This window comes from Schistocerca piceifrons, chromosome 2, assembly GCF_021461385.2.
Source record: "Schistocerca piceifrons isolate TAMUIC-IGC-003096 chromosome 2, iqSchPice1.1, whole genome shotgun sequence".
NCBI lineage: Eukaryota > Metazoa > Arthropoda > Insecta > Orthoptera > Acrididae > Schistocerca > Schistocerca piceifrons.
In genome coordinates, this window is record NC_060139.1 from 309524412 (window position 1) to 309539134 (window position 14723).

Below are 14723 nucleotides of genomic sequence, written 5' to 3' on the forward strand. Positions count from 1 at the left end.
AATTTGGAAAGCCGAGAGTTTTGGTTCAGACACTATCATACTGGGATTCTGTTACAAAAGAAGCAGCCGAAATTAGAATAAAAAGCAACAAGTTTCACAGAGACCAGGAGTACACTCTTACATGGAGGCGAGCTGTGGGCATTGAGCGAAAGCAAAGACATAGGCTTGACGCTTGTAGGGAGGCGGGAGCATCAGTTTCAAACTTAGCGCCGGCCCACGCACCCCCTGACGTCATTCGGTGCCGCGCGAGGCCCACGAGAAAGACAGGCCGTGGAGCGTATTTCACAGGACGTGACTCTGCAAGTCTGAGTATCAGCAGCCGTCTCCGTCGGGGATCGAGTAACTATTTCAGACGAGTTTAATAATTCTTGACTGAGCTTTAAATGCATACAAGTTCTCGAAAGCACATGTCAGAGATAATACTTTTAGTGGATACCTTTTCAGTTACATATTCATTTCCCAGGGGCCCTGCACGGAGCCGAGCGTTCGCGAAGTGTGACGTCACAAGTTCATTGCGAGGCCCGTATTTCTCGTGGACCTCGGTCCCACCGTTGGCCGGTGCTGCTGTGAGCTTCTCAACTTGCCTTCTGCACATGCACCACTTCAGCCCTTTCTGGATGTTTCCAAACGCTGCCGTGGCATCTACAGGATGGACTATTTTAATCCATAATGGGGCATAACTCGTGGTAGAGATGGGATACAACAAAAATGTTTAGATAAAAGTTGGAGGTATCAAAGAGAGTTATGCGTTGCTATTAATGGCCGTGACCTTGAACGTTATTTTCAATGTGATTTGGAGGTTAATGTGATTTTTTAAAATGGAAAACCTGATATTTAATTTAAGATCTGAAAAGGGCAGAAAATTTTAAATACGCTACTGGCCATTAAAATTGCTACACTACGAAGATGACGTGCTACAGACGCGAAATTTAACCTACAGGAAGAAGATGCTGTGATACGAAAATGAGTAACTTTTCAGAGCATTCACACAAGGTTGGCGCCGGTGGCGACACCTACAACGTGCTGATGTGAGGAAAGTTTCCAACCGATTTCTTATACACAAACAGCAGTTGACCGGCATTGCCTGGTGAAACGTTGTTGTGATGCCTCGTGTAAGGAAGAGAAATGCGTACCATCACGTTTCCTTTGATAAAGGTCGGATTGTAGCCTATCACGATTGCGGTTTATCGTATCGCGACATTGCTGCTCGCGTTGGTCGAGATCCAATGACTGTTAGCAGAATATGTAATCGGTGGGTTCAGGAGGGTAATACGGAACGCCGTGCTGGATTCCAACGGCCTCGTGTCACTAGCAGTCGAGATGACATGCATCTTATCCGCATGGCTGTAACGGATCGTGCAGCCACGTCTCGATCCCTGAGTCAACAGATGGGGACGTTTGCAAGACAACAACCATCTGCACGAACGGTTCGACGACGTTTGCAGCAGCATGGACTATCAGCTCGGAGATCATGGCTGCGGTTACCCTTGACGCTGCATCACAGAGAGGAGCGCCTGCGATGGTGTACTCAACGACAACTTGGGTGCACGAATGGTAAAGCGTCATTTTTTCGGATGAATCGAGGTTCTGTTTACAGCATCATGATGTCGCATCCGTGTTTGGCGACATCGCGGTGAACTCACACTGGAAGCGTGTATTCGTCATCGCCATACTGGCGTATCACCCACCGTGATGGTATGGGGTGCCATTGGTTACACGTCTCGCTCACCTCTTGTTCGCATTGACGACACTTTGAACAGTGGACGTTACATTTCAGATGTGTTACGACCCGTGGCTCTACCCTTCATTCGATCCCTGCGAAACCATACATTCCAACAGGATAATGCACGACCGCATGTTGCAGGTCCTGTACGAGCCTTTCTGGATACAGAAAATGTTCGACTGCTGCCCTGGCCAGCACATTCTCCAGATCTCTCACCAATTGAAAACGTCTGGTCAATGGTGGCCGAGCAACTAGCTCGTCACAATACGCCAGTAACTACTGTTGATGAACTGTGGTATCGTGTTGAAACTGTATGGGCAGCTGTACCTGTAGACGCCATCCAAGCTCTGTTTGACTCAATGCCCAGGCGTATCAAGGCCGTTATTACGGCCAGAGGTGGTTGTTCTGGGTACAGATTGCTCAGGATCTACGCATCCAAATTTCGTGAAAATGTAATCACATATCAGTTCTAGTATAATATATTTATCCAATGAATACACGTTTATTATCTGCATTTCTTCTTGGTGTAGCAATTTTAATGGCCAATAGTGTATAAAATGATACATTATTCGAGAAGATTAGATGTGTAGATCATGTAACTAATGAGGAGGTATTGAATAGAATTGGAGAGAAGAGACATTTGTGGCACAGCTTGACTAGAAGAAGGGATCCGTTGGTAGGACATATTCTGAGGCATGAAGGGATCACCAGTTTAGTATTGGAGGGCAGCGTGGAGGGTAAAAATCGTAGAGGGAGACCAAGAGATGAATACACTAAACAGACTCAGAAGGATGTAGGTTGCAGTAGGTACTGGGAGATGAAGAACCTTGCACAGGATAGAGTTGCATGGAGAGCTGCATCAAACCAGTCTCTGGACTGAAGACCAGAACAACAACATTCGAGGTCATCGCAAGGTTCAATGAAGGTCAAATAAACAAATACACTAATGAGCCAAAACATTATGACCAAAAGTTTGTTTGTCCGCCTTTGGAACGAAATACATACCAGATTATGCCTGTCAGGGATCCGACAGTTTGTTGGTAGGTTTGTGCATATATGTAGCATTAGATATCTACGCACAGGTTATGTAATTCGCGTAAATAACGGACCACTGATTTTCGTACGTGGCGATGGCGCGCGACAGCGACCCAGATGGGTTCCATAGGATTTACATCAGGCGAATTTTGTCACCGAGATCTCGAAGTGCTCCTCAAAGCACTGCAGCGTGGATCTGGCTCCGAGACACGGACAATTATACTGCTGAATGATGACGTCGCCGTCGGCGAAGATATCAAGCACGATGGGAAGCAGGTGGTTCGCAGGTGCCACAGGTCCCTTGCAAGCGCAGGAAAATGTCTCCCATAGCATAGTACTGCTCCCACCAGCCTCGATGGCGGCGTTTGTGGAGTCGATCAGCGACTTAATGTAGCAAAAATTTGATTCACCAGAAGAGTGACACGTTTCCACTTATCGACGGTCGAATCCTGATGGTCCCATGCCCACTGCAATCATAACTGACGATGTCGTTGGGTCAATATGTGAACACGTAGGGGTGGTCTGCTGCGGAGCTCCATGTTTAACAATGTCCGATGAACGGTGCGCTGCGAAACACTTCTGCGTGCACCAGCATTGTGCTTTTTCTGCAGAGATACCCAGATCACCCTCTATCCTACTTTACAGGGCAGACATGCCTCTGAACCCCACGTTCTGTGAAGAGTCGTGGATGTCCTACCATTTAGCGCCTGTTGGTAGTTTCACTATCCTTCTACCTCTTTCCGTAGATGCTCACGACAGTAGCACGTGAACATTTGACCACCTTCGCCCTTTTGGAGATACCCGTTCGCAGGCTCTGCGTAATAATAATCTGCCCTTTCTCAGAGTCACTTATGTCAATTAATTTCCCCATTTGCAACCAATATCTTCGCTATGGTGATCCGCCGTCCGTGTCTGCTCCGCTTAAATACTTTTGCTACCGCGTCACATGCCCGCAACGCCACCAGGCGATATGCAATGTCGCAGTGGGCAGTGGACATGTTGTTTTGACTCACCAGCGTACGCTTTTAGTTCTATAAGGGATTAACTCGGAATAGAGAAGGGACACAGCAACTTACAACGTTAGATACAAACTGGAAGGAGCATCCCGAGGAATGAGTAGTGAGGGGACTCACTCAACGACTTGTAAACCAATGGTCTACGCTTTATTTATGTTTACCCTGTCTTGCACATGTAAAAATAATATTTATATGTTTTGACGTATTTATTCTTGCCAGTAAACACATTACTTAAAACTTAAAGTTCAAACCTCTCTTCGCCTTTTCCAAATCCGATTTCACAAACAGTGGTCCATGAAACAAAACCCAACCTTCGAATGACCTTTGATAATTTTCCCCTAAGATCATAGTTTTTGATAATGACATGTGACCCCTTATCTCCTTCCAATTTGTATCTAATTTTATGTTTTTCTGTATCGCTCCTCTATTTCTAGTTCATCCCTACTAGAACTAAAGATATGTTTGCTTAATCATCTTGGGGTTGAAGCTCTTTTTTTCCGTGTTTGCTTTAACAATACATATGTTTTTGGATAGGGTCCGCCTTTCGCAAAACACAATTTTGTTTTTTAATCCAAACGTGTTTCACTGCAGTTGCAGCATCTTCAGTGGGCTTTTATCTTTTTACCACATGGTGTGATTTTTCTGATGTGTTGTGTTTCTACAGTGACTGTTTTGTTCCACAGTTTGTCATCTGCAACCACTTACACATTTTCTTTTTATTCATCTTCATCACTGTCAAACACTATATACTGAGTTGCCACTGTCACTGTGACTGTTTACCAGCTGGTAACTCAACTCAATACATCGTGTTTGACAGTGATGAAGATGAATAGCAAGAAAATGTATAAGTGGTTGCAGATGACAAACTGTGGAACGAAACAGTCACTGTAGAAACACAACACATCAGAAAAACCACACCATGTGGTAAAAAGATGAAAAATAAAAGCCCACTGAAGATGCTGCAACTGCAGTGAAACATGTTTGGGTTAAAAAACAAAATTGTGTTTTGCTAAAGGCGGACTCTATCCAAAAACATACGTATGTTTTCTTATTTGACCTTAATTTAGCCGGCCGGTGTGGCCATGCGGTTCTAGGCGCTTCAGTCCGGAACCGCGCGACCGCTGCGGTTGCAGGTTCGAATCCTGCCTCGGGCATGGGTGTGTGTGATGTCCTTAGGTTAGTTAGGTTTAACTAGTTCTGAGTTCTAGGGGACTAATGACCTCAGCAGTTGAGTCCCATAGTGCTCAGAGCCATTTGAACCATTTTTGAACCATTTCAACCTTAATTTACCTTTGCCAGGATCTTTAATTTCACATGTAAAATCTTACGTTCTTTTCAAATTTTAAATCAAATTAAGGGTTTCCATTACAAAAATCGCTTTAGCCTGCAAATCAAGGTCACGGCCAACAGTAGCAATGCGTGGCCATCTTTGCTACCTACAACTTTATTAAAACATTTTGCCGTATCTGATTTCTATCCCGAGTTATTTCCCATTATGGATTAAAATGGAGCACACAGTATATAAACAGAAAACTTTAACAGCCCCGACAGCCAGCGATTGTAACTCCTGGTGATCATGGCAGGTTTCGAGTGTTTCATTCCGAGTGATGCGACTTTTAAACCGAGAAGATTTTACTGAAGCATGACAACGCGGAAGAATCCGAGGGCACAGTCCCAGATTAGCTCGGCTTGTCGACAGGCACTTACCGATGGTGGTGAAGAGCTTGCGCGCCACCGTGGTGCTGAGGCGGCCCGACTGGCGCAGGTGGTCCGCGAGCGCGCTCATGGCGACGGCGAACAGGTACTTGCCCAGGTACGGCAAGCTGGACAGCAGCCCGTTCTGAAACACACGAGCGCTCACGTATCTTCCCAGCTGTTGTTATTTAAGCGTCACCCTTGATCGCACACTTACTTACAGACATCATGTAGACAAGGTCAGGGGCAAACTATCAACAAGAAACAACCTCCTGAGTAAGCTCACCTCCACAAAATGGGGTGCCGACCCACATACTTTACGTACGTCGGCACTTGCACTCTGCTACTCGGTTGCTTAATACGCTGCCCCAGTTTGGGAAAGATCAGCGCATGCGAAACGAGTGGATCCTCTGCTGAACGATGCCTGTCGCGTAATCACGGGATGCCTAAGACCCACCCCGGTTAGCCAACTTTATTTGCTTAGTGGCATAGCTCCACCCAACATCAGACGAGCTATAGCAAGCGAAGCAGAGCGCCTCAAGCAGCTGCGCGACCAGCGCCATCCTCTCTTCGGACAAAACCCTCCACACACACGTCTAAAATCAAAACGGAGTTTCCTCACCTCAGTTCAACCGCTCGAAACCTCAAAACAAAAGGCCAGATTGTCAAAATGGCAAGCAACACTGCCTACGGGAGACCAGGCACCTCTAATCTCACCCAACGAACAACTGGCCTCTGGAAATGAACTAAAATGGCCATTATGGAGAACCCTCAATCGCCTACGAACTGGGGTGGGCAGATGCAACGTAAACGTGTGTAAATGGGGATACCGAGACGGGACGGACACGTGCCAGTGCGGACAGACCCAAACAATGGACCACCTCCTGGAATGCAGCAACTTGGGGGAAGTGTGCAGGAAAGAAGATCTGGCAAACGCTACGGCAGTGGCAGTTAAATGCGCTGAATTTTGGCGCGACGTGATATGATATATATACTATGTTGGTCTTTATATTGTAATGTGACTCCCCATTTTGGGTTTGTTTTACTTATACATATGTGTATTGTATTTGTATTTGTGTGTATAAGTAATATGTGGGTTGTCTGTGGCTTGGACACGATTAAATAAATAAAATAACAGGCACTGTAAGGGAGTCTGTAACGAGGTGCACAGGAGTCAAGAGATAAAAAGGCAGCTGACATTGGGGGTATAATAAAGCGAAATGGCGCTACAGATTTATGGTGTACGTAGCTTTGAAGTCGGCACCGCTATGTGAGATCCCCAAAATATTAACAGAGTACTGTTTACGATTCCTTCTTGTTCTTAATTTCTGAATAACCAAGAAAAGAAGCATGCTATGTGAAGAGGCTTCGTTCGTAATATAGCAGTTACCTTGATACGGACTAATGAAACTGATGTTTGGTCTATGTTCTCTTCCGGAAAATGCTGAAAGGATACACTGATGGAAAAAATCCCAACACCAACAAGGAAATGTGCGACATAAACGAAAATTGGAAGGCTGTTTCTGCATCTGAAAGATAACATCTACTCAAATCTCGCGTTAGTCACAGAATAGTGGTTCTCTCGGCACCACTATGAGGATGCAAATCAGGTTTGCTTTAAATATTCACCGTAACGACTGTGAGGGTTAGTTACCCTTGAGACTGGATGTAGTGAGCTGATTTTAGTCAAGAATGCATTTAAGGCGACGAAGACATCATTATCAACAGCTCACTAAGTTTGCACGAGGTCGCGTAATAGTGCTACGAGAAGTTGGATTTTCTTTCCACGATATTACAGAATGAGATGGCAGGAATGTAGCCGCTATACATTACTGCTGGCAGCAGTGGTTAAGGGGAGGGACGATCACAAAGGGTTCGGGCTCCGGATGGACAGGTGGAACTACCGAGAGCGAAGACCATCGTGTTCGGCGGTATGGCTGTGGCACATGGTACTACGTCTGCAGCAGCAATTCTAGTAGCAGTTGGCACCACAGTGACGCAACAAACTGTTACAGATCGATTACTTCAGTGACAGCTCCGAACTAGACACACTGTAGCGTGCATTCCGCCGATCCCCAGCCACCGCTGTTGGCGACTTTAGTGCTGTCAACGAGAGCTGATTGAAGGGTAATTCGAAGTTCTATTGTGCTTTATGATGAACAATGATTCTGCCTCGGTGCCAGTGATGGCCGTGTGTTGACTAGCAGGGAGCAGTTGAGGGCCTGCAATCAACCTGTCTGCGTGTTAGACACATTGGACCTATAGCTGGAGTTATGGTCTGGGGTGCGATTCCGTATGATACCAGGACCACTCTTGTGGTTATTCAACATACCCGGACTGCAGATTGTACGTCACTCTGATGATCTGACCTGCTGTGCTGTCATTCGTGAACAGTATTCCAGGGAGTGTTTTCCAACAGGATAACGCTCGTCCACATACCGCCGTTGTAATCCAACATGCTCTACAGAGTGTCGACATGTTGCCATGGCCTGCTAGGTCACCAGATCTGTCTCCAGTCGAGCACATACGGGACATCATCCAACGACAACTCTAGCGTCATCCAAAAACAGCATTAACCGTCTCTGTACTGACCGACCAAGTGCGATAGGCTTGGAACTGCATTCCACAAACTGACATCCGGCACCTGTATCACACAAGGCACGCACGTTTGCACGCTTGCATTCAACCGGTTACACCGGTTATTAATGTATCTGAATTTCACATTTCAAATGGTTCAAATGGCTCTGAGCACTATGGGACTTAACATCTGAGGTCATCAGTCCCCTAGACTTAGAACTACTTAAACCAACCTAAGGACATCGTACACATCCATGCCCGAGGCAGGATTCGAACCTGCGACCGTACCAGCAGCGCGGTTCCGGACTGAAGCGCCTAGAACCGCTCGGCCACAACGGCCGGTATTTCACATTTGCAGTGGCGTTTTCTCGCGCTAACGTTAACCTGCGATATTGCAACGTGAATCACTTAAACATCTTACATAGACAAATGTGTTCCCAAAATTTCATTATTCTACACTAATTATTTCGTGTTGTTGCATTCTTTTCCTTTAGTGTATTTTGAAATGTTTGGTCGGTTTGCAATCTTTCTTGCTCACAGCGTTCACCCGAAGACCATTCACAGTTGGACTGATAGGAACTCTAAAGTCAAATCACGGAAACAAAATCGCAACGGTGAAAGTAAACAGTACAAACAAAATTCATTTATACAAAAGAAAATATCGTTTGAACGATTCCACTTACGAATGCAATGTTATTACACTTCAGAATATAATCTGCATGATTAGTACACCCTCAATAGCACATTCTGTCATTTTTTATCAAAACACTTCCAACAGAAGCTAATGTTTGAGGCAACTAATAAGAGGGACGTCGGTTTCAAGTTTGTGATGTCACGAAAACTCCCCTTACTATACCTTCATGCAAACAAAGTATTTGAAAACATCAACAGGTGGTTCAAAGCAAACTGATTGTCTTTGAATTCTAGCAAGGCTTTGTACATACAAAACAGTAATTAATTTTTGTAGCTAGTGTTTCCTATCACGTGTCTCCTCAAATCATGAGACAGAAGCACCAATAACCGTTAAGTTGTTGGAATTACAGATAGATCATAGTCTTAATTGTAAAACCCACTGCCTATAATTAATGAAGCACCTTCGTTGAGATACATTTGAATTGATGAAGCACTTTAGTTGAGATACATTTGCGTTACGTGTGATTAACTAGTTTATTCTGCTTATGCCCACTCACTAATTAGTTAGGGAATAATTCTGGGAATTCAGCTTACGATAAGAATGTTATTAGGTATTAATTCTAGAACATCCTGAAGAGATCTCTTCAAAAAATTTGGTGTTTTAACAATACATGGAGCCACCCAGGCAGTTTGATCATAAGAACAGTAAACATTGACCTTGTACACTCAGGCAATCACTTCGACAATTACTGGAAGAATTAAGTTAGGAAGCACGTAGTTTTTAACACAGAATGTTGCGTATAATATTCTTATGCAGTCCCAGAAATGGCTTATCACGTTAACGAGACGCAGAGAAAAGGTATGTGATTTGTTATTGGTGTGCATGAAAGTGTAGCACAGATATCCAGTGAGTTTGGTTGGTTTACTTTTGGAAAATATTACGTAAATTATAGCATTTCACTGTGAGCAGGTCAATGTTACACATGTAGATCTGCCAAGGAATGACGTGAACAATCAACAAGTCTCCGTTTGAGGGCATTGCTGCAGCGTATGTGCAACATAGCGCGACTCTGAGTAGGGTATACAGGCACCGACATGCAAGAAAGGGATTATTGTGGCATTTGGGCATTTTCGACGTGCTTGCAGTAAATGAAGAAATGTAAACTATGGCGACGTTATTACCAAATGCGTTCAAACAAAACCATCGTGCTGTTATTCTTTTCTTGGCTGCCGAAGAACCGCTAGACATCCATCGGAGAACGGAGAATGTGTGTGTCAGATAGCATATCTGTCGAAAAATACCGTTGTGGAATGGTGCGGCAAGTTCCGTGCTGGTTGCGATTTGGCACAAGACGCCGGTCAGTCTGGGAGGGCAGTCTCGCCCATTACGGATAACAACAAGCCGGCGGTTGACGATGCGATTAGGGCGGACCGGCACATAACTATTCGTGCGCCAGCGAAGATCTCGACATCAACTTCAGTAACGTGCAACACACTATCCGGCAAGAGTTGGGCCGCCGTAAGCTCTGCAGCCAGTGGATGCCACGGGTTTGAACCCCTAACAAAAAGTAAACCTGATGACTCTTTGCTTGAAACACTTGATGAATTTCATTGTTTAAGGTCACATGTTCTTTGAGCGCATTGTTGCAGGCGATGAAATCTGGTGCCATCACTAGGAACAGCAGTGTAAAGCGTTGACGATGCTCGAAGTGGTGCCACTCATCGTCTCGTCGTCCCAAAGCCATCTGCTGGAAAGGTGATGCTTAGCCTGTTCTTTGACTAGAGGGGCCTATTGCCCATTGCGTTCAAGGAATCTGGTACTTTCATCACTGGATAACGGCACTGAGCAACACTGGGGAAATTAGGGCGTGCAGGTAACACTTTGCCGTCCGCACGTCTCGTACAAATTTATTCGCTTGGCACCGGCAGCGCTAAGTCGGATTACTTGGCTTGTCGCCGGCCGCTTGTCACCTTTCCGTTGATGACAAGCTTCAAACACATTGACTTTTGCGCGCTTTAATTTTCCGGAATTCCTCTATTTTGCCGTATCGTTCCACAAAATCGTATTTTCTTTTCAAGTAACTTCTCTACAAGTTCTACACTGTTATAATACACTACTGGCCATTAAAATTGCTACACCAAGAAGAAATGCAGATGATAAGCGGGTATTTATTGGACAGATACATTATACCAGAACTGACATGTGATTACGTTTTCACGCAGTTTGGGTGCATGGATCCTGAGAATTCAGTACCCAGAACAACTACCTCTGGCCGTAATAACGGCCTTCATACGCCTGGGCATTGAGTCAAACTGAGCTTGGATGGCGTGTACAGCTGCCCATGCAGCTTCAACACGATACCGCAGTTCATCAAGAGTAGTGACTGGCGTATTGTGACGAGTCAGTTGCTCGGCCACCATTGACCAGACGTTTTCAGTTGGTGAGAGATCTGGAGAATGTGCTGGCCAGGGCAGCAGTCGAACATTTTCTGTATCCAGAAAGGCCCGTACAGGACCTGCAACAAGCGGTCGTACATTTTCCTGCTGAAATGTAGGGTTTCGAAAAGATCGAATGAAGGCTAGAGCCACAGGTCGTAACACATCTGAAATGTAACGTCCGCTGTTCAAAGTGCCGTCAATGCGAACAAGAGGTGACCGAAATGTGTAACCAATGGCACCCCATACCATCACGCCGGGTGATACGCCAGTATGGCGATGACGAATACAACACAGACGCGACCATCATGATGCTGTAAACAGAACCTGGATTCATCCGAAAAAATGACGTTTTGCCATTCGTGCACCCAGGTTCGTCGTTGAGTACACCAACGGAGGCGTTCCTGTCTGTGATGCAGCGTCAAGGGTAACCGCAGCCATGGTCTCCGAGCTGATAGTCCATGCTGCTGCAAACGTCGTCGAGCTGTTCGTGCAGATGGTTGTTGTCTTGCAAACTTCCCCATCTGTTGACTCAGGGATCGAGACGTGGCTCCACGATCCGTTACAGCCATGCGGATAAGATGCCTGTTGTCATGTCGACTGCTAGTAATACGAGGCCGTTGGGATCCAGCACTGCGTTCCGCATTACCCTCCTGAACCCACCGATTACATATTCTGCTAACAGTCATTGGATCTCGACCAACGAGAGCAGCAATGTCGCGAAACGATAAACCGCAATCGCGATATGGTACAATCCGACCTTTATCAAAGTCGGAAACGTGATGGTACGCATTTCTCCTCCTTACACGAGGCATCACAACAACGTTTCACCAGGCAACGCCGGTCAACTGCTGTTTGTGTATGTGAAATCGGCTGGAAACTTTCCTCATGTCAGCACGTTATAGATGTCGCCACCGGCGCCAACCTTGTGTGAGTGCTCTGAAAAGCTAATCATTAGCATATCACAGCATTTTTTTTCTTGTCGGTTAAATTTCGCGTCTGTAGCACGTCATCTTCGTGGTGTAGCAATTTTAATGGCCAGTAGTGTAATTATCCACGTAGAGGTGATGTCACTTTCCATCAGAAGGGGTCAATAGTTCCATGACTGTTTTTGCTAGAGGCTGTCCAACGCCGGAATATATCTATCTTGAATGAGGAAATGTATCCCGTACTCGAATCACACAGCATCCTAATGAGTGTGCCGTATTTCGTAATTTTCGACGGATTGCAAACTTTATAATTTACCGTGTACGGCAAGGTATCATTCCTTCATCAACTGAGACGTTTTGACTTAGATCAAACGTTTATTTAAGCTTTTTGGAAAAATAATCAATTACGAAGTGCACTTTGACAAGCCGGGCGGCATTACCCAGTTTATTGTTGCTGTCGGAAAAATGTAAAAATGATAATACTTGTCTGAATCGGTTGCGGAACATCGTTTTGCGAAATATCGGTGTGTCTATCAACGGATTCGTTGACCAGTAATCATTGATCCTTGCTTTTCTTACAGTTCCTATTAGGATAGCAAGCCCAAACCATTTTCTAAGTTCGGGTCCCGTAACGTCGACAAATTTGGCATTTTAAAAATTCAGTTTCCTTCTATTGCAATTTTGACTGTAGTACTTTTTGGTTTCGTTGCTAATATATTCAAATAGATCTTTCCCAATATATAATTGTACGAAGTCATCGACGCTCTGTGTATCTTTGGGAAATATGTTTGGACCCGAGGATCCTTCAAATTTATTATTGGTCCTCGGTAAATCAAGTCTGACCACTGTGCACTGTCTTCTTCGTCTGATTCAGCCGAATCAGTTGGCAACCGTAGCGTTCTCCGAATTCTTCTTGGCCTTATTTCACTATCGTCCTACGATTCTGCTTCACTTTCATTTTTTTGATATCCAGTGTCTTCTTCCCAATCGGCCAAGTCGGCCGGAACGTCAGACAAGACGTCCGCGCATTCATTGTAAATAATCCTATTATCTCTTTCGTCCGCCATGATGAAAGGGCACAAGTACTTATAAAAACAAAACACTTGTTGACGTGTTAATTTATTGTTACCTAAACAAAACACCAACAGAATGCAAAAGATACTAACGTGGTGTCGCCGGTCACTGAGCGATACTATGCTCACGATATGACTGTGGTGTCGCCGGCCGTTGACCGCTATTTCGCGCACGACACCACTGTGGTGTCGCCGGACGGCATAGTGTTAATGTGAAACACCCGAGAAAACTGCAGCAAGGGGTGCTGCTGCTTCACGATAACGCACGCCCCTATATCGCGAATGTCGTAACGCAGTTACGCCAACGCAAGCGAGAGACACTCGATCAACTGCTCTATAGTCCTGCTCTCTCCCCTTCGGTCCCTTACAAAAGACCTTGAAGGGTCGACGATTCTCTTCGGACGAGGATGTGCAACAGACAGTTACGGACTCCACGCAGCGGGATACGGGATTTCACCAAACGGGTATTTTCAGACTGGTGCGTCGGTGGGACGACTGCCTCAATGTTCACAGCGATTTTGCCCGCGTAACTTACCGATTCTGGACTGTTCCACCTTCGGACGGAAACTTTTTTCGTTCCTTATGTATACGTAAAGATAAAGCGTAGACATTTTTATTTTGTTGCATTTTATTCCTCAGTGAAAGTGATATGGAATAGTAATGCTACAAACTGTCCTAACCGATGTAGGTAGGTATGTGCTTGCACCAGCAGGGCGGGCATGGGCCCGCATACCGTGTATCTGTAACCTGTTTCTTCCGCATATTAAGATGCCACGCGAGGTCCTGACTAAGCGGGACAGGTTTCGCCTCAGAGCGCGTGTGTCGACAGGTCAGTTTGCTTAGCAGGAAAAGTCTTAGATTCTACAGGTCCGTGGTTTTAATCCCCGTTACCGTCAGTCTTTAAATAACGAAGTAGCGTGTTGGGTCACATCTTTTAACGACGCCACAGAGTAAAACTGTATGCATTTGAACGATCTCGCAGATAATTTACATCTAGCAAAGCAGCTCAGTGTGATATCTGCTATCCCCACAGATTTATGTGCAAGTACCATTTTAAATCCCATCCTTCAACAATATATATATATATATATATATATATTTGTTTACGGCGAGGGTGAGCAGCTGCTTTTAGGACCAAGCTTTGATCATCTTTATGCCTTAGCACATTTCGCAACAGCTTTCTAAAAATGCGACCTCCATATACAAACTGCGCCGAACACAGTAAATTGGGATTTCACTTCAACATGCGTTGTGTACGCCATTCGATTGTGGTACCGCGATCTTCCTTAAATGATACTATCAGTCTGAAAGCACAAAATCTCTTTGTAAGGGGATGAGGAGTAATACTGGTCGACCAAGGGTGACTGAACTGAACCCATGAGAGAATCTTTCGCGCTTAGCGCTAAGAAAATTGTTTGGAGGACTAGCCATAAATTGCGAATTCCAGTGATGCATGCGACGAAACTTTTAGGCAAATGTTTGTTATGGCATCCGTGTCATTTATGGCTGTAGTAAGCTGCAAGTCTCTGGCAATGGTTTACACGCCAAGCAACAAAATGAAAGGCTGTTGCGTGAAGAAGATGTTCTTCATGGTGACGCCTTCAGA

At 45.2% G+C, this 14723-nt stretch overlaps 1 protein-coding gene across 1 annotated transcript in view; it reads right to left on the minus strand.

Annotated features, from left to right (window-relative positions):
* The window catches only part of LOC124776405 (sialin), a 385302-nt gene that overhangs the window by 29849 nt on the left and 340730 nt on the right, over positions 1-14723 (minus strand). Inside the window, exon 9 of the mRNA XM_047251384.1 lies at positions 5482-5614. Coding sequence (XP_047107340.1) covers positions 5482-5614 — 133 coding nt within the window. The remainder of the gene's footprint in view (positions 1-5481; positions 5615-14723) is intronic.